This window comes from Acipenser ruthenus, chromosome 11 (genome assembly GCF_902713425.1).
Source record: "Acipenser ruthenus chromosome 11, fAciRut3.2 maternal haplotype, whole genome shotgun sequence".
Lineage (NCBI taxonomy): Eukaryota > Metazoa > Chordata > Actinopteri > Acipenseriformes > Acipenseridae > Acipenser > Acipenser ruthenus.
This window is the reverse complement of record NC_081199.1, coordinates 39007945-39034015: the sequence shown is the minus strand read 5'-3', so window position 1 is coordinate 39034015 and position 26071 is coordinate 39007945. Positions and strand designations below refer to the sequence as shown.

Below are 26071 nucleotides of genomic sequence, written 5' to 3'. Positions count from 1 at the left end.
CACTGCGACGAAGCTGTTCCAAGCCGCTTTCTCCTTACTAGTGAGCTTCTTGGGGAATTCATTGCACTCCAGGATCTTCTTTATCTGTGGTCCGACGAAGACACTGGCTTTGACCTTTGCCTCAGACAGCTTGAAGGCTGCCGACTCCTTATCTAGAGCTCTGACAAATTGTTTCATAAGGCCCAATTTGATGTGCAGTGGTGGCATCAGCACCTTCCGGGGGTCCCAGCCGTACTCATCATACTTCAAGGCGTCCAGCAAGGTCTTGATGCTGTTGTAATCCTCTTTGAGGTGCACCGAGTGAGCCAGGGGAAGAGACGGGTACTTGTTACCATTATGGAGCAGCACAGCTTTCAGGCTCCTGGATGAGCTGTCAATGAAGGACAGTATAACGAGAACATGATGGGAGACTACATTTGGGGGCTGATTCGTGAAAGTGATTTACAGTATAATCGTAAATCTTGAAAAACTACTCACTTCTAAATCTTTTGTAGTCATTTTTGTATTACATTAGTATAAATACATGTTAATTTGGATTCATATGTTGTTTTTTTCTGACTTTATGTGAACGAAAAGACACAAATTCGCCCGTTTTCTCATTGGAAATAGGTAAATTTCAAAATATCACTCCTGGTCACAAAAGCAAAGTTTCTGGGGAATAATAGCCATTTTCTATACTTTTGAGGCATAAGCAATTAGGAAATAACACTTACTACCCAGGAACAAAAATTGTGTTACATAGTGTTTTCAATGGAGAGCAATGCACTGTAATACTTAAACATGTTCTTACACCTATTTTAGGTGGGTGCTGATTGAACAAATAATGAAGCAAACTTTATTTATTTATTTATTTATTTATTTGTTTATTTTAACAAACAGACCAAGATTGTGACACAGAAGATCAACATTATGGCAGATGATGATGAAGAGACCATCCCCGAACCTTCTTGTCAAGATCATATGCTAGGTATGGACAGTACATTCTAATTACCAGTGGGCAAACCAAATTCAGTGATTTATAGGTGGTATTATTATTATTTTATTATTTTTTTTACTTAGCTAGCATTTCAGCTAAAGCTTTCCTGATAGTGATCAATGGTGAGCAAAATGCATCCTTAGCTCTCAACAAAAGGCAATCAGAAATCAATGCCTGGGTTTTCAGAAGGCCTTTAAGCTGGTCGTCACACTGTTGTGAGGTTGTGAAATTTGGATCACAGAATTTGCAGTTGTACCATTGCAATATAGCTTCAAGATTGTGGTAAATATATTCAACTATTATTATTATTATTATTATTATTATTATTATTATTATTATTATTATTATTTCATACATGTCTCTGACCTGGCATTTCTAATTAGTCGTAAAGCTAATTTGCTAAACGTGCAGCACACAACTCTCATTATATGATTGTTTAGATATCAGCCTAGCTTAGCCATAGTTAAATAAAATGACTCGCAAAGCTCTTAAATGAATATATTGTACGTAAATAATAATGAAAAACTGCTTGAAATGTTTTCAATTTAAAAAGCAATTATAGATCTGGAGTAAATTTAAAGAGCCATCTAATGAAACCAGTCTGAGTATGACATCATTGAAAGGCTGTAGCACTACTTTGCATACTTACAAAAATGCATAAGACATTGATAATGCACTGATTCATTTCCCTGGCAATAAGACTGAAAAAGAAGACTGTAGCTATTGAAATGAGTTTTCTGTCATTGAGACCATTGCTCTAAATTTGCCAAAATCTACATTTTAAATACAATGCATGATATATGTAAGACAATGGCTTTGTTTACATATGTATGTGTATTTTTTTTTCACAAAAACAAATTGTACATCTTTGAATACCCTGATAACTTTCCAAAGACATGATTACCTTGGAAGTATTTTGATTCTCATCAGCCTGTGTAAGCGACTTGATCTGAAGTGCTTTATTGATATGAACCCCCATGTGGTTGACTAATTAAAGTGTTAAGTATTTTTAATCTGGCTGGGAAGCCAAGTTGTTTTGCTGACTCCACATTTTCAAATAATTGGATAGCCTTGGCCTTGCCCATTCTTTTGGGTTTATAATGATTTTTTAGTAATGATTGAAGAGATTAGCCAAGCATACAGCAAGTTGATGTGTTTTTTTCTTCTTCTTAAGCGCTTCAAAGACATTTTTTTTTTGTTTCCCTGTAGTTATATATTTATTGAAATTGTCAGATTCCTGAGCTGTGTGATTCATGTGCTAGGGTATGAGCAAAATGTGACATTTTGTTATAAATGAACATAAAAAAGTGATGATCAAAGGAAAAGGGAAAGGTAGCGTTTCTTAATTCTGTTGCCTCTTTGATAATGCATCTGCTGCAGGAGTGTCAGTCCCCAGCAGTTCTGCTCTCTCTACTCCTGAATGTGAGGGGCCGCATTTACAACTGCTTGAACTGATTCTACTTGTGACCTGAACCATTGTTAGGTATCATTTCATGAGCATTTGGGGTGATGGTTTAGAGACCCTGTGCTGGATTCCAGGAGAGCAAAAATATCACTTATCACTTCTTGTGTTGCAGGTAATATGACATCCCCCCCCCCAACAATGTATATCGTTGTTGTAGGGTAAATGGCTTCACAGGAGTCAAAGTGAAAAGTCAAAGGGAAATAAAATGAAAAAAACAAGGCACTGTGAGAGTGACTCTTAGCTAATAAGATGGACAAAAAGACTGTGTAAAAGCCCTGGTTATTACACTCACGTGACAACTCATTTGAAGATTTCTGACTCGTGTCGCAAGGCACCCAAGCATAAAAATGAGATGGGACAGCCGCAGCAGATACAATTACATCCATCCATTTGTTACATCTGGTCTGTATTTTAAATGTTAACGATTGCGTTTTGTAATACTTTCCATTGAAACGGAGAAGATAACTGACCAGCCATGAAATTGATGATTTTTTATTTTTTAATGATATTCCTGTTCTTCAAGAAAATGCCAATACGCAAGGAAGCAACTAATCTTTGTCATTCTGAATCCCTTCATCAGCTCATTGACATCACTTTAGCAATCAAATAGCCATCATCTTATCAGTGACTCAGTGGTTGGCTGGTTCATTTTACACATGATCAGATAAAGGAATGATGTTTGCTTTATCTCTTCAGTGCCATCTCAATAAAGCCATACAACACCTTGAGGGTTTTATATAAGAGATGTGGGTTACTGGCCTGAGAATCACAGTCAGCATGGAGACTACAGAATTAAATCAATTTTCAATCTTTTTTCTGATGAAGTCTTGAACCATTGCCCGAAGATAGTAATGCCTGGTGCCCCGTTATACTTGAAGAATCTGTGTTCAGCACGACTGAGAACTGGTCATAAATTAAAGGATCTGTAAACTCTTGGGTTCTGCACATTACGATCCAATCCAATTTTTAAAGTGCATTTGTACTTTTCTGTGTATTTTTTCTTTACTGTCATTTCTCAACTATTTCTCAACACTTAATGAAGTAACTATTTTTTCATCATTTCACGTGCATTTTTCGAACATTTATAGAATTAAAATTCAATTCAAGAAAGCATATAAATAAATATATATTCATAAATGAAACCATATATACACACTGTACATGGTAAATTCTAATTATCTCATTTCTCAAAGTCCAAAAAAGGATTACAATATCAGATGGGAAATGTTGGGAAAGGAAGTAATTTCACTATGGATAGTTTTAGCACCATATGCTTTTATAATAACCCTTTAGTTGTTAGCCGGAGATAGAATTATATAATGTGAATTTCAAATCTGGGCATAAACAGATTTTTAGCAGCCACTGAAAGTCATTAGCCAACATTATGCTTAGTAACTCGGACTGGGATCACAAGGATAAAAAAAATTTGCACTGCATAGCAGGAAGGAAAGATTTTGCATCCAAAAAATCCAGCCATCTGTTGTACGTGAAGTCTGGTTTGGAGGTCTCAGATTTGTTTAATTCTTCCTTTTTTACTTTGTAAGAATACATGCTTTTAAATGTTAAATATAACTACTGCATATGGCAATATCTAAAGGCTAACATCTAAAAGTTGTAAACATTAAACACCTGGATAACATTTAAAAGTGTAAACTCTACATGCTGTAATTCGTTAATGTTCATATTGATGACTAAATTTTTCAAAAAAGGTGACGACAATTCCAATGGCTGATTCACTTTTTAATATTAAACGTAAATGCTTATATCCCAAAAAAAGTTCTTGCTCTCCAGCTAGCCATGGACCATTGTATTAGAACAATTAATGGTAATTATCTAGGTTGGTAGCAGTTCAGAACAAGTTTTGAAATTGGTTTGCCCACTCAAGTCTCAGAAATACAATGTTTTAACTGACTGGCAAAAATGTTAAAGTTAAACAATCTGTTGTAAATAATGCTTTTTTTTTTTTTAAACCTTCCCAAGATGCCCTTTTTTCCCATAACCCCTTTCGTTGCCTGTGACTCCAGTGCTTCCTTTGTCTCCACCCCCCATCACATGCCTCTCCTGTACCTTAGGATCAAGCTGCCAGATGAGAACCCTCGACAGCGGGATAGGAACTTTCCCCCTCCCTGACTCGGTCACCAGGGCGACCGGAAGACATCTCCCCAAATCCCAATCCAACCCTGAGAAGGTGGAAACTGTCTCCCCAGAGCCAGATGAAATCCTGCCCCAAACCTCTCTACCAAAGGCCAAAACCCTGGAACGAGAAGTGCCTTCCACATCTGAGACTTGCCAACAACAGCCAGGTGCGGTTTGTCACTCACTGTCTGACCCTACCATGGCTGTCACAGCTGGGCATACTCTTCAGAGCCGGCTTCCCATGCCAACCACCTCAGGTAAATTACAGTACCAGCCCCATACAGTGTGTACATTGCTCCCTTGCTATAAGACTCGCGTTTATAATGCACCTCGGATATAATGCTCCTATAGCATGTCCCCCAATTCCCTATACTAGTGATTCATGCAGTATTTCTACAGTAATGCACTGGTACTTTATAACACAGACATCTTATTCAGCATTCATTTTATAACTAAATAAATATTAGGCCTGTTACGTGGTTATCTTTCCCAATGTATTTACTTTTTTGCTGCGAGAGGAGCTGCAGCTTTCTCCGGGAGACAAGACGCTTCAGCCCCACTCCGGCAGCCGAACCTGGGGCAAACCCATTCCCTCTTCCCCCCTCCCGACCCGCTCTCCTTCTCGCACTTGATTTGCTTGTCTATCGCTTCGAACTGAACTTCCGACCGCCATTTAGCCAGGCTATTTATAGTTTAAAAACTGCTAATTAAAATGATCCATGAGTGGGAATGTTACCTTTTATTTTTTGTAAAAAATATAGTGCTAATTACATGGTGCTTTATGCATATGGTTAATTCATGGAAAGTTACATTTTTGATTAACTATATGTGCATTATAGAGAGCCAGTTATTTTATTTTGTATTTCAGTCAGATGCGTGTTGTGTCGTCGTCCCCCCCCCCCCCCCCCCACCGCCGTTTAACGTTCTTCGGTTGTAAGACTCATATTGTGTGAGTCCTGAGACCCGCGTTACAGTACTGTATAATTATATATATATATATATATATATATATATATATATATATATATTAGTGTGACAAACCCCCGACTTGTCAGGTTAGGGCCAGGACTTTATCACTGTATTATGTGGGTGTGCCAATAAACAAGTCAAAGTCACCAAGCTTAGATTTGTTCGGGGTTGCATTTGGGATTTGGCAGGCTTATATCCTCATTTAACAATCAAGCCTAGTTAACCATTGTGAGTGCCTGATCATTTTGGGCAGTGAAAGAGCTATTGCCAGTTTCATCCTAAGTGAATGCAAAAGGTCACATTTATTAACAAGCTCCAAAGCACTTAAGAACGGGCATTCGCAGAGGCATTCCAATCGATAATTTAAATATTTGTTTATGCTCTAAGAAACTGCTTTGTTTCACTGTATGTAAGTATGTAAGAGTAACTCGAGCATGACATACACCAGTAAGTAGTTGCAATAGCATTTACTTAGTGTTAGATGTTAACTGAAGTGTCTGTTGAGAGGCACAGCCACATATGCTAGCCAACAAAAACACCTGCTGCTGCCTGTTAAAAGGAACTGAGAGGGATGTTCTCTCTGATACCATTGTAAAATAATTGTGCTGCTAATTAAAGGTACAGTGACAAGAGATTCATAAGAGGGAGTGATGGTGGGTATAGATTATGTGCTCCATGCTTGAATAGTCACATGTGTGACCTCAATTCCACAGCGTGCAATGGAGCAGACTCCATGATTAAACACTGTCATTATAACAAATTGAACAGAAACATTCCAGCAACAGATTGCCTCTCAAGAAGCGGATAAGAGGAAAAGACTACCCTGATCTTGATTCTAATTTTGTTTGCTGGATGGTCTTATTTTAATTAAATTGTCACGAAGTAGAAGTTAAAATAGTACTGTACCGGTATTCCATGTTAGGTGAGGTTGAGTAATATTTCTTCTGTATCATTTTTACTTTGGTTTTCAGGGACGGTGCTTAATCATCCCGCCGTTTTTAATAAAAAGCGCTTTGCTGTACAGTTTTCTCCTGGTATTGTGTTAACTGTTCTGAATGAGGTAGGGACTCCATCATTTGATAGAGATTAGGACCGATCATACATGAAATTATACATGCTGTGTTAAACCACAGCAGTACGACTTGTGTCTTATGAGAAAAAATAAAACCTGTGTCTTAGAAATGTACAGTAGGTGCACTGCATTCCACAGTTAGTTTATCACAGGCATGCCCTGCCAAGGCATGCATTGCATGCTTTTATGTTTTCATAGTACAGAAGAAAAGCCTTGGAAATGGCAGGAACATTGTTAAACATTGATTGTTTTGATCCATAAAAAAAAAGAGATCAAAATACCTACTGCTGCAAATGTTTGCAAATGTAATACAATTACAATTACTTGCTAATTTATTGCAAGATAGGTTCACTCGAGGGCAATAGCGTGCTAAGGACATCTAAGATGATGCATCAACAAAAGAGAAAATTACAAAAAGGAGCTCAACTCAAATTACAAATATGAATTAAGCATTAAGAGTACAAAATGAGTAAAAACATCAGCGCACAGTGATACATCTTCTTACTTTCAGCATCGTCTCTGTTTAAAATAAACATTAGAGTCATGTGTTTCTTCACCATTGCAGGCATAATGAAACCCAAAGGAGTGTGTGTAAAGAAGCTGAACCCAGTCTCTGCCAAGTCTCCTGACAGCCACGAGAAGCAGGCTGAGAAGAGGAAGAACAGTCAGGACCAGAGCAGTCTTCAAACTGTAAGTGAGCTTTATCCCTCAGCTTCCTCCCCCCACTGCTAGTCACCAATAATCTAAGGCAATAACTAGCAAGAACTGTTAGAAATATGTGCAATGAATTACAATCAGGAAAACAATGCTCCCTCTATATACTGTATCTTACATGTAGAATAATCACACATACAGTTAACTAATACCAGTCTCTTTATGGATGAAAATCACATTCCTTATACCTCACACTCACAATAAGCTCATCGCAACTTGAACAGTGTATATGGGATAAGAATCTTGAATTACAATTCTGTGTCAGACATTCCCCTTAGAATCACAAAAAATGATGTATTGATAAAATGCATCTGTATTTCAGTGTATGGTGCAGAATATAGACACTGTGGAATACGCCTTTATAATGGAGCGATCTGTGTGTTAATCTAACACCCTTCTTCTTGCTTGTACAGGACAGAACGCTACTGGAGAGCACATATTCAGCCAGCAGCAGTGATAGTGAAACTGAGTCTGAGTATGAATCAAACGAGATTGGAACTGGTCAGGAAGTGCTTTTAGACCAAATGAAAAACAACACGCAAGGTAACCCTCATAATAAACTCATGCACAGTATGCCTTCCTCTGTCTGCTTCTCTTTAACTAGACTGCACCTCATTTCTTTTCTATTCTGCTGCCCATCTGTTTTTATATCTACAGCATGGATTTGTTTTCTGCCTTATTTGTCTCTCCTCCTTTCCAGTTGTCTGTCCATATTCCCATCAATGAATTCCAATAGTTGGAAATGACATCTATTTATATTCTTTGGAACCTTTTTCACAGTTGATCAAGATGAACATGCTGTGAAGAAGAGTTGTATTGTGAGCCCCATGTCTATTATGGATTTCTACCAACATAAGGTGTACGTCCATTATGGAAAGGAGGGGCACAAGGACATGTCACAGTACAGCCTTGTACACAACCAATCTATTACTGAAGGAAAGGCTGGAGACATTCAAACTGTGAGTATCCAAACCCCCTTTCCTTTACAGTGTGGATAAAATGTTCTGTCTCATGATATACAATCCAGAATCTTTGTCCTACCTTTTGTTCTATTAACCCATCATTTTCCAATAGGGTTTTGTTCACTTACACTTGTGAGGTCTAAGTGAACAGGCATACTAAAGATCAAGTCAGAATTGACAAACCTTTTGATCTTTAAAATGAAGAAAGCCCTGGACCGGGTCATAACTGCAATTTTGTTTATCATGGGAGCCTGAGAGAATGCAATGCCTGAAAGCTTATTTGCCTTTTTAATGTTTAGATTCGATATTTCAGAGTCAAGCAAAGGAGTTAATATTACAGTCATATTTTGTTTGCACTGCAGTGAATTATTTCACCAGTAGATTGCTTTTCTGCAGTTTCTCATGTCTTCCTTGTGTTGTATAAATGCATTACATGATATAAAACTGGTTGCTTATTAGGAATAATTCATCTGACATTGGCACTCAGATATCCTGCCAGACAGCACATGGTGAATTACTTTGTATTTCAAATGCACCTTCCAGGCAGCCATACTATACATACCCTCTATCACAATAAATGTCAGGTTATGCTTAATAATAATAATAATAATAATAATAATAATAATAATAATAATAATAATAATAATAATAATAATAATAATAATAATGACAGTTCAGCTGTCAAAAACAAACCATCATGCATTATTAAAATCATATACATTTGGTCATTTTTACAGTAAAAGGCCACAATTCAAAGCAACTTAATTACACATAAAACAGGGTATTTAAACAGTAAAGGGATGTTTCCATCAGCATCTCTGTATTTTTTGTTTAATTTGTGTATCATTACTGTAAAATAGCTGACATAAAACACCTAAGCAGTCCAACATTACAATGAAGAATGTTGTTATGGAGAATATGTGTATTTCCCTGCTTTAAACTCCAGATAATAGTTTGAAATGTGTTTTTAAAAAAGCACATGTTTGCAAAAATAATTAAACGGTACTCAGGTACTCGATGCATGTGCAATTCTGCACACTTGCAGTGACACAGGAGATCAGTATGTACCTTTACATAATGACGAATGAGGGGGAGTGACCTTGAAAGCAAAACATATCGAACATGAGCTCATTCTTTATTGGCCAAGCAAAGTACAATAACCTTAAACAGGTTGTTTTATTTCTGCATGGAATACGTAAGCCTTTAAAGATGGGTCACAACTGATGAGACTATATATATATATATATATATATATATATATACACACACACACACACACACACACTGCTGTGCAAAAGTCTTAAGCATGTTGCATTTTTCTATAACAAACTTGACTTGCATAAAAAACATTGAGTGAAATAGCTCGCATCACTTGATTTTCAAAGTGTGGTATCCGAAGCATAATCAACAAGTATAGTGATTATGATTTGCTAGGAAGTATTAAAAAGGGTCAGTATGTTCTGCAATGAGCTCAATGTTCTCAGGGTCATACAAATACCTGTTTGGGTCGTAGTTTTGCTGGATTTAGTTACAAAGCAGAGAACATTGAGCTCTTTTGGGGAAATAAAAAAACAGAGCTGTCATGACAGATACAAGAAGTGGAAAAAGCAATGTGTCATGGCAGTGTTTTGTTTAAATTAAATAGGAATTTTATAGAAAGACACCAGCGGTAGGGTGAGGATTTTAAACTGGGTGTCCTAATGAGGCTTTTTGGAAGGTGGTTGTGTTAAACCAGTGTTGCTGTGTGTTTGATTAGGCTCCCCACAGGAATATGATGTGTCAGGGAAAGAACTTGTGCAGTCAGGCTTCAAGTTGGGAGGATAAAAAATATTCACTAAAACAAAACTAAACAGGAGAATCAATTTTCACAAAGAAAAAGGGCTTATACAAACCTGTGTGTGAAACATAATTATACTGAGCATCAAAAGAAACGTATCACTTATATTTGAGCATCAAAAGAAACTTATCACTTACATTTGAATAAAATTCACTAGATGTGATCGAAAAATGACAAACTCTGTTTTAGAGCAGGTGCAGTGACGTTTTATTGTGCTGATTAACAAATCACGAAGATGCTGCAAAATGATCTGTTGAACTTGGGCAGGTGTTGTGACTCTTGGTCTCCCAGTTCGTGGCCTGTCATTGTCAGAGTGTGTCTGGCCAGGTTTGAAATTGCTGGCTGTGAGCACCCTAGACTGCGAGCCACAGTACGCTGCCGTAGTCCAGCCTCCAACATGCCGATCGCACGAAGGCGCTGCTCTTTTGACAGATGTGCCATATTGTTTTTTTTTCTGTGATTTTCTTTATTGCTTTTATTCAAGCTTGCAATTCAACAGCTGAAATCACTCCATGTCCAGCGTCCAATCAACTGTCTCACTAATTAGGTGCATATGCTTCAGTCATAGTCACTCAAGAGTGTCATGGTCAAGGATGAATGAGTGATTAAAAAGAAACCAAAAACATTTAGTCAATGTCCATCATTTATATACATTATTTTTTTTCGAAAATAAATGTATTATAATAGTGATAAGTGTCTTTTGATGCTCTGTATAGGATTGGTGAAACAAGTTTGGTAAAGTAAATGTAGTTTAGGGCAGCAGATGTTTTTGAAACTTTACATTGACTCTACAGTATATACTGCTGCCCAGCAATTCTTTATTTGGGTATTAATCAGACTGTGAAAGTTGTATTAATAGCATATCATGACGTGAGGTAGTGCTTTAAATCATGGATTGGCCTCATATTTCAATACATAGCATAACACTGTACAAGATACTGTGTTTTTGAAGGTATCAAAATAATAGGATTTTTTTTTCACAACACACTTCAGCAAATAAAAATATACATTTACAATAAAGCTTTTTTATGTCGCTACAGATTTGTGACACACACAGACACGCCTTATTGATCAGAGACATGCTTGGATGTAGGGGTACCAGAGTCAAGCTATATCGTATCATCTTACTGTCTCAGCCCTCTTTCACCCTGTTTTATCAGGTATAGTAGAGATAGTGCAGTATGTTTCCTGTTTCAAAGATGCTTGGCCCCAGGTGAAATGGTGACAGTGACTACAAGTAAACACATGCACTAAGCTCAATTGGAGTACCTGGAGGTTAAACAATTCAAGACCAATCACCTTTCTTTTTTTTATTTTTATATAATTTTTAAAAATTTAGTCGTCGCCAATTTTTTTTTTTTACCCTGGTTTTCTCCCCAATTTAGCATGCCCAATTATTATCTGTATCCTCGGCTCACCACTCACACTCAGGAGCCCCCTCCAATCACCTTTCTTAATATTCTGGGTGTGCTGGTTGCTGCATAGCAGAATGAATATGTCTCAGCTTGTGCTGGAAATGTTGCTGTGTTGTATGTTGCTGTGTTGTATGTGTATGTTATTATTATTATTATTATTATTAATGTTGCTATGTTGTATGTGTATGTTGTTGTGTTGTATGTGTATGTTGCTGTGTTGTATGTGTATGTTGCTGTGTTGTATGTGTATGGTGTTGTGTTGTATGTGTATGTTGCTGTGTTGTATGTGCATGTTGCTGTATGTGTATGTTGCTGTGTTGTATGTGCATGTTGCTGTGTTGTATGTGTATGTTGCTGTGTTGTATGTGCATGTTGCTGTGTTGTATGTGCATGTTGCTGTGTTGTATGTGTATGTTGCCGTGTTGTATGTGTGCTGTATGTGCATGTTATTATTATTATCAATGTTGCTATGTTGTATGTGTATGTTGCTGTGTTGTATGTATATGTTGCTGTGTTGTATGTGTATGTTATTATTATTATTAATGTTGCTGTGTTGTATGTGCATGTTGATGTGTTGTATGTTGATGTGTTGTATGTGTATGCTGTATGTGAATGTTATTATTGTATGTTTATTATTATTATTATTATTATTATTATTATTATTATTATTATTATTATTATTATTAATGTTGCTATGTTGTATGTGTATGTTGCTGTGTTGCGCATGCAGTACTGAGTGCTAATTCAATACTGATGGTGGACGGGGTTGCTTTTTTAAATAACATCAGAAACCAATAGTCCTGCAGGTGTGACCAAATGTAACTTTTAGTCAATTTAGGAAAGTATAGTTTTATAATGCTACATTCAGTTTTGTTGCAGGTTGCCAGAAGTTAGGCAACATGCATTTTTTTTTTTTGGTTTATCACCCATTACAAGTAATCCACAGCTTCACAGTTTCACAACTGCTTCACAACTGTGTTGTTTTCAATGAATACCTCAGTGCTGAGGGCTTCTATTCAGTCCATGCAATGCACAGTGATAGTTTGGGAAGTTTGTAAAGCAGAACTATGTGCTTTAAGTGTCTTTAATAACCTTTCACAAACACTCAGGAGAGTGATGTAAACTTCAGCAGCTCACATCAGAGTCCTCACGGCCTGAACTGCCCCCCATTCATCATTGAGACACTTCCTGACAGCCCAGCTCACAGGCTGGCTTCTTCTAGGGACTATTCCATTCTTTAGTAGATCTTTAATAGAGATTGCTGGAAACCTCTCTGACAGTGGAAAATAACAAAGCCAACACACCCAATGAGTTCCTTTAAAAACAACATTGATCTTTTAAAAAATGGAAGTACATAGTAAGATCCTTAAACACTTTAAACCGGTACTGTGATGATCTCTGCTAATCCGTCGCTGTTTTCGTTAATGCCTGCAGGCTTGATGGTTTGATTTAATTACCTCTCTGAATCCTGCATTTGTGTTTTTACTTAATTCCCTAATCTCCTCCTATGTTTCATTATCAACCTTTGCCTGGGAGCAGTTTGAAGTAAATATTTGTGTAGGAGAAGCAAAGTTAATGTGGTGGATGAACTGTGCTGCAAAGCAGAGATGATAAGTGAAAGCAAGAAAACTAACTCCATTACACATTGTAATAAATATTTGTCAGATTACAGTTGCATAACGTTTTGTAACTTTGAATTTTCATTCTTCACTTACATGCAGCTCATCACTTACTTTATTTTAGGAACTACTGTTTTTTTTATATTTATTTTATTTAATTTATTTAATTGGATCACTCAGTAATTGTAGCACACAAAATGTATTTAAAAAAAACACATTCAGCAAAACATTAGTAAATAACAGAGGTAAAGAAAACTAAAAAAAAATAAAAAAATACTGTACTTTAGCTAATGGTGTTCTAATTTGAAACTTTAATGATCAACTTTATAGAGTTTGTGAGATTTAAGACTTCTCCAGTGAAAAAATTGGATGTGACAATTTTTCACATTTCAAAGCTCAAATGAATTCCAGAAATGTATTTGTGTTCTTGGTTAAACATAGAAAACAATAGAAATTAAAAGCTAGTGGTGCCACAGGGGGAAATGGCAGATGTTGTGATATTATTACACCTTAAAACTTTAAACTCATCCAATCACGCAAGTATATTTCAAATATTAAATACACACACTAACATAAACAGGCACAGCTATGCACAAAGAAAACATTCTGTTGGAATCTATAGATGTGTATCCTTATTCCTCTGAAGCATAAAACAAAGTCAGAAATAGTCATGCAGGGTGTGAAAAGTGAGGTGATTAGCTCGACAATGGGAATGGAGGGTGCCATTGATCCTCAGTCCTGATCAATATGTGGGATGCAACTGTGAGCTGACATTCAAATCAAATACATATAAAAACATAAAAAATAGTAATAGCTTGTTGAGATCCCATTTCATTTAGACCATTTGTTTTCTTCTTCTTTAAAAAAAATGCACTACACTATGTGGTCCCTAAGGAAAGGCACACAGTACAAGAACTGTTTTTAACTCTATAAGCATTTTTTCACGTCACAAATGGTGTTCTTGTTACAAAGATAAGAACCCAAGCCTTATTTCAGCGTGGCTGTGGATCTAAACTATAGTACACTAAAGAGACATTCACAAGCAGAGCTAGAGTCGTCAGCTTTCATAACCTTGGTACCCAAAAGGACATCATTAATTTATCAAAGTGGCATTGGTATTTGCATCTGCTATCATTTAGATCCTATTACCGCTAACTGGTGTCTTCCAAAAAATAAAACTAAACAGAAAACTAAATTTAATAAAATAAAATAAAAAGAAAGGTTGCTGTGGACAGTAAAATAATCATTTATAATTAACCATGCTTTCAACACTAGTGGTGTATGCACATTGTATGCTATGCATATTATGCATTTTAAATTATTCTTATTTCAAAGGAAAGCTAGATTTTAATTGGCTGATAATAAATTTTTTTTTTCGGAGCAATTAATTCCTCAGAAAGCCACATCTGTTAATCACCAAGTATGATTTTTAGCACCACCATAACATTTTAGCAATGCTGAAAGCACATTCCAGGTAATGATCGTAGTGCACAGGACAGGATATTTAATCAAGTGCTTGTGAATTACAGGACATCTTAAGTGCACTGTGGTTCAATCTACTGTAGTATTCAAGTAACATAAATGATTTCACAGTAAAATGTGTTAGATTGCTTGTAATTTTATAAGAGCACATTTCAATTAAAAAGCTACACAATTAATCTTTATCAATGTTCCACAGATGGCTTAAAAGACAGTTTCATTATGTACTCACCCATTTCATGTTTTTCTCCTAAATGCTCAAATTAGGTGTGTGTTATAATTGTGTGCATTCTTTAAGCCCCCAGCCTTCTAATTAATTAATAGACATCTGTTTCTGTCTTTTTAAAGCAAGCTCATGTAATTTGTTGTTCTTTCTTTCTTTACTTTCTGGAATGCTGTATTTGTTTCTTTAGAGCATATTTATAAGATGTTATTAAAGCTAGGAACACAATGGTTTGCCAGTATTTCTGCCAGTTTCATGCTTTGTAGCCTTTGTTTTCACATATTGCTGCTGCACTGTAAGCTTTTAGTTTACGATTGAATCTCAGCACCTGCAGTCATGCCATTCTGTGTGTGATATCCTCAAACTGTACCAGGGACAACGTATAACATATTTTAATATTTTTAAATGTATCATAAATATCTATACTTTTTTTGTTTTAATTGATGGACATGATGGAAATACACGATTTCTGGTACTCTTTTCTTGACTTTTATGAAGTAGATAAAGATAGCTCAGATATCAGAAGCCTGTGAGAGGTGGAAACAATTGTAAGTCGCCCTGGATAAGGGCGTCTGCTAATAAATAAATAATAATAATAATATCTAGAAGCTAAACAAGGATTCAAAGCCAGGATCTCTTAATTTATATTCCTTCTTGCAATGTTAAGACTGAGTTTTTTTTAACCCTATAGGGACTATTCACAGCTTTTAGCTTTAACTCATTAGAAGTATTTTGATGGATTAAATACATCAGTCAAGGAAAGTTGTTCTTACCACTGTAGGGGTTGCGGTAGCCTTGCTGGTGTTTTACTGGTTTGCTGAGCATTCTGTTAGAACTGATTATTAATGACTATACTTCCTGCAGCAGGATTAATAATTGCCTCTCAGAATTATACCCAATCAAAGATAAGGGTTCTACTCAACAGCACATAATATTTCTAAGTGTTAGAAGGCTGCAGTTGAGGAGTTGTGATTGATATTCCCTGCTGACACAAACCACAAACACTAATCACTAATCAAAATCAAGCTACATAACACAGGGCATCTTTCATGCCATACACCGCCATGCTGAATGGCTTTGGCTCAGTAAATTATAAAGACATTAAAGGGAAACCTGAAAGAGACAGATGAATGTAGTAATTGGCATTGACTCATTGAGTGCACAATATACAAGTCCTTTTAATTAAATATTTGGTAGTCTGAAACGATCCTGGATGGTTAGTGCATCAGTATTTGACTTGATAGGTCTTAAGTTTAAAAACAACATGAATGGATTATTTTGTATGGTCTTCCCTTCATTCATTGTACTTGATGCCTAATCCTGAAGAAGGTACTCATCTGGGTATTTACCCCGGTTTTCTTCCCATTTCAATCACCCAATTTAAACTTCACCTCACCACTGTAACCCATGTACTGTATAAGGCATCCTCTGGAAATCATTAGGAATACTGAAAATGGAAATGCAAAAATGTATTTGGGAAATCTGATTTAAATTGCTAAATCGTGCTTGCATAATAAACCAATTCATTGAGATGTATTGCCTTAGCAAATCTTTAAAAGTTTGTATTCTAAGAGAAGTGCAGTACAATTTAATTATTGGTAAAATAAAAATAAATAATAATAATGTTTCCACAGCTGTGCAATTACATTTCAGGCTTCTTGGGATTTTATACAAACATCTACTTTGAGAATACCAATTTATTTCTCATTTAAACCAGTCTTTGATTGCATGTTTAATTGTTAGGGTTCAGAAAATGTAATGTAGAGTTTATATACAGTACAGTACAATAAGTTCTCCTTTGTATAGTCTGATAAAATAAATTATGTATTTTTTAAGCATTTTTTTTTTTTTAACTCTTTCAGAGTAGTAATGAGTAATTTTAAGATGTCCATCATTTTTGGAGTGATCATCTTTGCTAGACCCCTGTACATACAGTATCTGTAGTGTTTAAAAAGTTAAATGTGAAACAAATTATAATTTTTTTTAAATAGAAAAAAATAAGTTTTCATTTAAAGGAAAACTGTATGGATTGTAAGTGAAAATATGCATAAACCACCATCAATATTCAATTTTTTTTATGTTTGGTTGATAGAAAGCCACTAGAGGATTGATTTGCTCTCATTAGTTAATATATGCAGATGGTGTTTCAAAATGACAATTGTGTTCATCTGTGGATATTTTGAAATCATTTTCTCAAGCTGTTTTGTGTAAAAAAAAAATTGTTTATGTAAATAAGTCAAATGGTTCCATTTTACAAGTATTATCCCCTTATATCTACCCTAATTTGCTCTGAAGATTCTATTAAAAGACTAAAAACTAAAACTAAGAAGTAGCTTGACAGTAAACTAATGTGATCCATCTGTGTCTCCATCCATTTGCGTTTCCTTCCATATGATGATGTAGATATCCTTCTGCCTGGTGTTGATGGCTGAAGTGTAATGCTAGCTCCAGGGATCAGCTTATTTCTCCTCCCTAGCGCATCAGCACACACAACGGCTGTGATGCTGGCTCCGGGGATCAACCACAGTGCGGTCTCCCCAGCGCATCAGCATGACAACCGTCTGGATTGAGCTAAGTAGGGTACATCTCTGGGGTCTTCAAGTGGGCACCTTCCATCCTCTGTGTTTCGTCGACTAGCCCACGACACCTCAAGAGGGCTTGAAGGTGATTCTGGCGTCCCAGCATCACCCCCCTCCGTCCCCCACTCAACTCAGCTCAGCTTACTTACCCGTATATCAGCATTTCTTTCTTTCTATTGTGCTTGAGATGCCCAACCAGAATCTTTCCTTCTCAACCACAGCCTGTTGCTGCTCCTCTCTGCTGCTTCAGATAAGTTATTCACTGTGCGATGCAACTCTTGGCCACTGAACCCGACGTCTCTGAGAAACCGGGTTGTAGAGTGTGCCACAAATCCTCGAAAACCCACCTCCACTGGGTAAACCCGGACTCTCCATCCTTGCTGTTCCGCTTCAGCAGCTAGTTGAGCATACCGCAGTTTCTTCCTCTCATATGCCTCATCTACAGCATCCTCCCATGGCACTGTTAACTCTACCAGGTGAACAAAGCATGCTGATCCAGACCACAAGACAATATCTGGTCGAAGGTTAGTGGTGGCAATCACAGGTGGAAAAATAAGCCGTTGACCAACATCTGCCAGCATTTTCCAGTCTCTAGCAGCATCCAAATCCTTTTATTCTAAATTACTCCAGGGGACGGGCTAATTAGATAGGAAAGTAATACAGATAATCTTTAAATGAAAGGTACTTGACATAAGAACATTTACGAACAAGAGGAGGCCACTCTGCCCATCTAAGCACGTCCAGTTCCTCGTAGCTGATTGGTCTCAGAACTTTGTCAAGTTGAGTCCTGAAGGATCCATGTCTGCCTCAACAACATGACTAGGTAGCCCATTCCACAGCCTCACCTCTCTCTGTGTGAAGAAGTGTCTCCTTCCCTCAGTCTATCTCTACTTCTAACTGTGTGTCATGTAGTCATTGTTTCTGTACTGTGCTTAAAATATTCTTTAGGGTTAACTATGTCAACTCCTTTTAAGATTTTAAAGACTTCAGTAATGCCGCCGCCCCCCCCTCCCCCCACCCACAGTGCATTATACAACCTCATCATAACCTTCTTGGATTTGTACTCTACACTTTTGGCTATATACCCAAGCATTTTGTTTGCCTTTTTGAGTACTGCCCCACATTGTGTGGTTGCTGACAGCGATGAATCTAATACAACAATGCTCACTGCAAAATAATATCATCTTTTTATAATACAGTAAGTTGTAGAATTCAAATATCGATAGCACAATAGAGACAGGTCCTTTTAAACTGCTTTCAGTGTGCATTATTCTCAGTATTCAGTAGTATTTACCACATTAGTAACTTTTTTTCTCTTGAATGAGTTTATGCTCACTCAGAAAATGTGGTTGCAACTTGTTATTTAAAATAATGTCATGCATTTTAATAATTAAAACTGCAAAAAATATTAATCTGTTTTTCAGTTAAAAGTATACTGCACCTTTTTCTACTCTTCCTTGTGTTCAGAAACTAAAAAGTAACCATATGTACGATTTTGATCTGCTGCTTAAAATAGAGAATTTGAGTTGGCATAATTATCTATCACAGATACTTATGCGCCGTAATGCTTTTTTACATATATTTTTTGGTTCCTTTGGATGCATATAACAAAAACAACAATGCAGTTTTAGCCTTTGAAGCAAAAGGATGCTTTCACTTAATTTACCCTGGGAGCATGATGGGGCTCTGTAACAGGAGAGCGTCAGGAATGAGACTCGAAGAGTTGGGAATAGCTCCAGTTTAAGTGCTGTTGCATACTTTTAATACACTAAACAAACAGACAAACAAACAGAGGCACGGTGGCCAAAATAAAAAGTTTAAACAAAATAATACTAAATACACCCTGTTAGGCTGGGCAGTCGCCTTCACTGACCGATAGAGTATCTACAACACAACACAGTACAGCACAGCACAGCACAGCACAGTTTAACATAGGTTCCATTCACCTACACACCAACCTCGTTAACCATTAATCATTCAATTAAGGCTCCAGCTACATTCTCATGTTTTATGGCAGGGGAGGATTTTAACCCACTCCCTGCCTACCCTATATTCCCAACACCCACACAATCTTTATTTTTAGGGCTTTCATCCTGCCACAGGTTCCTTTGGAAATTTAGTGGCTGCTACAGTAATGCAATCATGGGACATCAAGACAGAGCTTAAAAAACAAACAAAAGATTTAGGATCTGAGAGAGCCTTTCAGTCTAGTATGAAAAGGGGCGAAGAGGGCAGACTGTTATGGGAACACAGCCTGCAGCATTTGTACTTTTCCAATATGCAGGTGCCAGTGGTATTACTGGAACAGCAATGACATCATGAACTATGAGTGGGTTTGTCATTGAGGGGTGCTACACTAGTCCCTTATGTTGAGCTGCATTCTTTGAAAACAGAGATATAAAATTAGTTTCAGCGTATTTATATTCGAGAACTCAGAGATTGCTTCTTTATGTTAACCAGCGTACTTATATTCGAGAACTCAGAGATTGCTTCTTTATCTTAACCAGCGTACTTATATTCGAGAACTCAGAGATTGCTTCTTTATGTTAACCAGCGTACTTATATTCGAGAACTCAGAGATTGCTTCTTTATCTTAACCAAGTCATGAACACATGTCCACTCAGTTGTAGAGCATTTCGACAAATAAGTAAAAATGTAAAACTCAAAGCATTGCTGCATATGGCTCTGCATTTCTGAAATTAACATTTATTTAATGAAAAAAAGTTTCACATTTTTATACTGGAATTGAATCCATGTACTTGTTAATATGCAAAAAGAATTTCAGAGTACTTTAAATTAATAGTCTTGCAAATTGATCAAGTAAAACTAATTTCTTGCTACAGCAATTCAGTTTTCCCATGTGGTCAATCACATTGTAAAGAACACTGGGCTGAAATGGACACCTAACCTCTTTTCAGGGATTTGCTGTATATTTTGGCGTCCTTGAGTTTCATGTTTATGTATTGATTTTGTCGATCTTGTTCTAATCCTCATAACATTTTTTTTTTCATTTGTTACCCAAAGGAGTTGCTGTGAGCTTCTTGAGTGATATGGTATTTAGGAGATTTTTCTTTCTTTTTTCTTGTTGCAGAATGTAAAAATATGTATCCTATTGACCTCTTATATAACCAGCAGACCACATGTGACTGGTAAAGTTCTATTCAGATATTAAAGGTCCGGTTCTGAGAGACTTTTGGGATGTTCTAGAGCACTGTATACTCGTACATGTGCCCATGCACAGTGTTACATACCGACATCATAGAAATTAAAGGATACAGGCTGCTGTGACATAAATAAATAAGAATGTTCACCCTTCCAGTCATTAAGGTCACAGTTGTGAAATCTACCAGCCCCACTGACTGTATACTGTAAGTCTTAGTGTAACACAGTCGTCTTGGTAAAATGTTTGATTAGACATGACAACAAGAGCAAAAGCTTTAGAAAGCATCCTGCTGTATCCTATTACTATACATGTCAGGGGTCTAACAACTTGATTTTATTTGTATAAATCAGCATCAAATGTGTGATCTGATATTATCAGTACTGTTAGTTCAGTAAGCACACAGGGACTCTATTGTTTAGTTTGCTGTACATTACACTATATTTGTTCTTACTTATTTAATGTTTTTTTTTTTTGTGATACATCATTTTTCAGTTACAGTTTAAAATAAGCTTTGGTAATTCAAATATAATATTCTTTTAACTAAGATAGTCCCTAATGAATGCATTTGAAGTAAGCATCAATTTAGACTATATTGAATATAATGTGTGTTTATTCATGGTTAATTAGTGACAAGGTAAAGTTTAATTATGAAGTATTTTTAGTTGTTTATAGTTTAACAGCAAGTCCTACATTTGTTCATATCTAATTTGGATTTCAATTTCAGACAATTATAAAGTAATATCTATTTTTCTTTACTTTTGATCAGTGGGAAGGGCAACATTTGAAAGAGAGTGCATATACATTATACTAATGTAATGCATACTTACTCATGAGCCAGAGACAATGGGCAGCCTCCAGTGTTTAGCAAAAATTAACTTGAATAAACAATCTAAAGACACACACTAATGGGCACTGCAGTCCATCTTTGTAATTAAAGTCAGCTCCTCACCTTATAAAGCCTTATCTTTCTTTCCGGCAGATGCAGAAGATAGCACTGTGCAGCAATATGAAGCTTCGCTGCAGCTTTTATGTATTTATTTAATTTATTATTTTTAATTTGGAATCACCAATTATTTTTCTTATTTTCTCCCCAATTTGAAATGTCTAATTATTTTTATTTCAACCCGGCTCACTGTTGGCACCCCCGCGCTGACTCGGGAGAGACGAAGACGGACACACGCTTCCTCCGTGTGCCGTCAGCCGTCCACTTATTTTCACTCTGCGGGCCTGCCATGCAGCCACCTCAGAACTACAGTGTCGGAGGACGACGCAGGCCTGCAGGTGCCCAGCCAGTCTACAGGCGTCGCTGGTGCGCGGTGAGCCGAAGACACCCTGGCCGACCTAGACCCTCCCCACCCGGGCGGCGCTCAGTCAGTTGTGTGCCGCCACCTGGGAACTCCCGTCCACGGTCGGCAGTGGAATAGCCTGGACCCGAACCGGTGACCCCCAGGCTATAGGGCGCACTCCACACAGTGTGTCTTTACCGGAAGCGTCACTCAGGAGCCCCTGCAGCTTTTATTTAAACCTCCTTTTTTTCAAGATTATTGTTCTTCTGCACCATAAATGGAACATGGTACACAACTAAAATGTACATTTTCATGTGTATATATAGCACTTATAAAACATTATCATTTATCTTGGGTAGTATTGTTGCCATTCAATAATTATTAAGTCATATAGACATTGAATATTTTTTTATGGGTTACAGATTTTTCCCACATAATTAGTATTATATTAGAAACGTATTAAAGATTCATAGCCCACCTAAAACAAGATAGCTATTTCTATTGATCTAGCCCATTCCAATTTACCTGCAAGATACTGAAATAGACAATCCTATTCCTTCTGTGACTGATGTGCACACTACTCATTACCTCATGCCAACTACATGCCATATAATGGCCTGACCTTAAGTGAAAAATGAGGATCTACTTTGTGTCTATTGACAATATATAAATGTCAAAGATGAAGATGTGAGTACATCATCTAGGGCAGTGGTACTCAACTCTGGCCCTCAAGATCAAATCCAGTCCAGGTTTTTACTCCAAGCAGATTCTAATGTATTTAATTGAAGCTGCTAAGAGAACTAATTTAGGACCTGGTTGGAATAAAGACCAGGACTGGAATTGGTCTCGCGGGCCAGAACTGAGTACCACTGATCTAGATGTTTCTTCATTGCTTTGTTACCAGATGGATTGTTACCTATTCCAGTCTGGGATGGATTGCTATTCACTTTCAATTGAATGTTACCATTTAGCCATTGAGACTACCTTTTAAGAACCATTTGCAAAGTGAATGAAAGTACAGTAAAAATCCATTGCTTTACATTTATTATTCTTATTTCATACTACTATGGAACATTAAAAATGCTACTGCCAGATGACACACTAGCTGCCATTAGGAAAAACAGAATAGTTACATTGTATGCATTTTTGACAAACAGTTTACATCTGGATGTGATTACTGAATGTGCATGGGAGTTTAACAATGCAGCAGGTCACTTTAACACTTGAAACTATATCAAAGTTAGCTGCACAGTAGAATGAGGAAAAACATTGGAAAAGACAATATACTGTCTGTACATTATGTAAACTACAATAAATGTGTGTCATATGTTCTGCTCATGTGAAGAAATGCCCCAAATGAAATGAAGCATGCTAAACCACAAGCTTCATGCCTATTTTTCCTCCATTATATGATTAATACATATAAGCAACATATACTAATCGTGTAATGGGATTTGTAAGCAATATTTAGTTTCTTGCACTGATTTGCAGATGGTATTGTAAATTGCTACAGCTGTTATTACTTGTAATGTAATGATTCCTTGCAGCTCTGTGACAGTTCAGCATTCTTGTATTCAGCTTGCTTGCCCAGCAAGCTCAAGGGAGACACTATGAAATCACAGGAAGGATGTTTACACACATGTTTTAAATTCCACAAAAAAAAAATAATCTAATGTTCAGTGTTTGAAGAGCTGTCATCACTGAAAAATAAGTGCCAGCATGTCTTTTCAGGTGGATTTTACTGGCAACCATTTAGGTGTGGCAAAATTCCCAAGATTTGAAACCCTGCAAATAAATGAAAGATTAAGCCTATTTTGATTACCACTGGATAATATATTCTCTGTTTTTTTGGATGCCAATAGACAGGTCAGGTAATCAATTACTTCACCTGTTTGCTGAAGGTGTGGCATGAAACAATATAAACTTTTCATAGGTTAAGGTAACGTCGCTGATAGCTGTCTCTTTATCCAGCGAGACAAACAGAAATTAGCAATGGGGGCTGTCATCGTAAGAATCAACATTTTACTGGAAGTGACAGAATTTTCACAGTGATTAGATAAATCCTTTGAACCGTAATAGGATTTTGGTTTTATAAGATAATCACATTTATTTATTTATTTATTTATTTATTTATTTATGTGTTTATTTTTTATTGCAGAAATTGAAACAAGTAGAAGAGAAGAAGGAAGAACCTAAGATGTCTGGCTTCGCTAAAATCTCCCTCGAGTCTCTTAATAAACTCAACAGCAACAGCGGCCCTTTCCTGGAGAAGGAGAAGAAGAGCCTGAACAAGGCTGAAGGGAAGAAAGCAGATGATGCTGGGAATGAAGAAGCCTGTTCTAGTTGTTCTGTTAAACCTGGTGTGGACAATCTGGAATCATTAAGTGATTCCTTATATGACAGCTTCTCCTCTTGTGCCAGCCAAGGCTCCAGTGACATATAGAGGCACTACGATATACACTGAACTTCTTCCTGAGAGAGCACTTAATATAACAAGGAAAGAAATTAATGTGACTCGGGGAATTATAAAAAGAAGAACACGATCGAAGCCTAAGGTGTAAGAAACGAAAACAGGTGCAAAAAAAAATATAATAAAAAAGCCTGTTTTCACTTAGAGGACAATAATATTTGGAAACCTTAAATTGATGGCAGAGCCTAACTTTGATTTTTGTATAATGCGATTTTGTAACTTTGCACTGTTATAAATACTGTACAGAAATTTCTGTAAATTAAAAAATATATTTGTAGCAAAATGAAATAAAGCAATAAATATTATCATTCGATGCCATCACCCAAGTTTACAAATTATTAAGACTTGATTTGAAGATTTATAATGTTAATTTGTTTAATAGTAATTTAAATTATATGCTTATTGATGTTTTAAATTCTGTATTTTTGTGCAAACTGCATCTTTTTAGGGTCGGTGACATTGTTGAATTATAAACAGAAATCTTAAAATAATTAAAGTAACACACAAGAATTCTTTGACTTAAATGCAATGTGTGACTGTCTGTAAATTTGTTAGTAAAAGAAATATGATGTTTAATTTACTGTTCTGTTAAATCTACTGACACAAACCCTATCACCTTATCTGTGTATTTTGGGTTTTTTGGCAAATCAAGTCTAATATCCACATTTACACAGCTCACTTTTCATGGTGCTAACAACAAAACACATTGTCGTTTTTTGTTTGTTTTTTTTTCTATGAAAGTTGTGTTCATATGTAAGGAGAGTCTATTTCAAAGGACATCTGTATTTTTCTAGCTGTGCTGTATTTATACCTACTATTGTAAATGGAACTGTAAAGTAGTGTAATTGTGTTATTTCAGATTTTTTCCCCATTATTGTTACATTTTAAAATAATATGGTACCAACAGTGTTACTTTGGTAATAATTTGTGCAATTTTTGCTGTCACGTAAGAATTTATGCCACATTTTATGTAATTATGTTTTCAGAAATAAATAAAATGATTTTCATTTTTTAAGTTTTAAAAAGGGCTTGTTTCATATTTAGAAGAGATACTGTTTGCTCTACAGCCGTGGAAAAACTCTTCACCACAGATCAAAGTAACTTTGCAGGAAGACACAGAAGATATGGGCATCAATGGCTCTTGTAGGTTGAGTATTGTTCACCCATGGTCTCAGGTGATTTTGATAGGATACATTGTAGCCTGTGTGTGTGTGTAATAAAACTGCGATGATCTGCAATGATAATCATAAGCTGACCTAAACAGATTTATTTGCAATTATAAAGTATTTTAAGTATAATTTACCTTGTATGCTTCTATGCATATTTTGTCAACACATATGTGATTATTTGCATCACAAACAACTGTCAAGGTACTGTAAGTAAAAGTACATTAAAAACAAATTTTGGCCCAAATGTATTTTAATAAAAGTAACTCATAGTTGGGTTTGTTAAGAAATGTTTATTTATTTGTTTATTTATTTATTTATTTATTTATTTATATTTTTGGATAAATACAGTAATTTGGATAACAAATTTACATAATGTGTGTGTTAAAAATAATTTTTAAAAAGTACTATAGTTCGGAGCCTTTTAAAATCAGGATACAAGGTTTGCTAGTATTAAAAAATAAAAATAAAACCAATAGCCTTTCAGTGCTGGGTAACAACCCTCTGTTACACTTACTTGAACCAGGGAGAACAGTTTTG

The 26071-nt window shown here is 36.2% G+C and overlaps 1 protein-coding gene across 13 annotated transcripts in view; it reads left to right on the top strand.

The window, feature by feature from the left end:
- The window catches only part of LOC117426626 (nck-associated protein 5-like), a 198279-nt gene extending 172889 nt beyond the window's left edge, over nucleotides 1-25390 (top strand). For 7 of the 13 annotated variants that reach the window (XM_034044397.3, XM_034044396.3, XM_034044394.3 and 4 more), the window contains 6 exons: nucleotides 880-967; nucleotides 4514-4834; nucleotides 7184-7308; nucleotides 7746-7875; nucleotides 8113-8291; nucleotides 24054-25390. In XM_034044397.3, the coding sequence (XP_033900288.3) occupies nucleotides 880-967; nucleotides 4514-4834; nucleotides 7184-7308; nucleotides 7746-7875; nucleotides 8113-8291; nucleotides 24054-24338 (1128 nt within the window). In that variant the 3' untranslated portion in view covers nucleotides 24339-25390. Of the gene's footprint in view, nucleotides 1-879; nucleotides 968-4421; nucleotides 4835-7183; nucleotides 7309-7745; nucleotides 7876-8112; nucleotides 8292-24053 lie in introns of those variants that run through there. The other 6 variants (XR_009330599.1, XR_009330598.1, XM_034044399.3 and 3 more) reach the window with 5 other exon arrangements.
- Nucleotides 25391-26071: the final 681 nt, after the last annotated feature.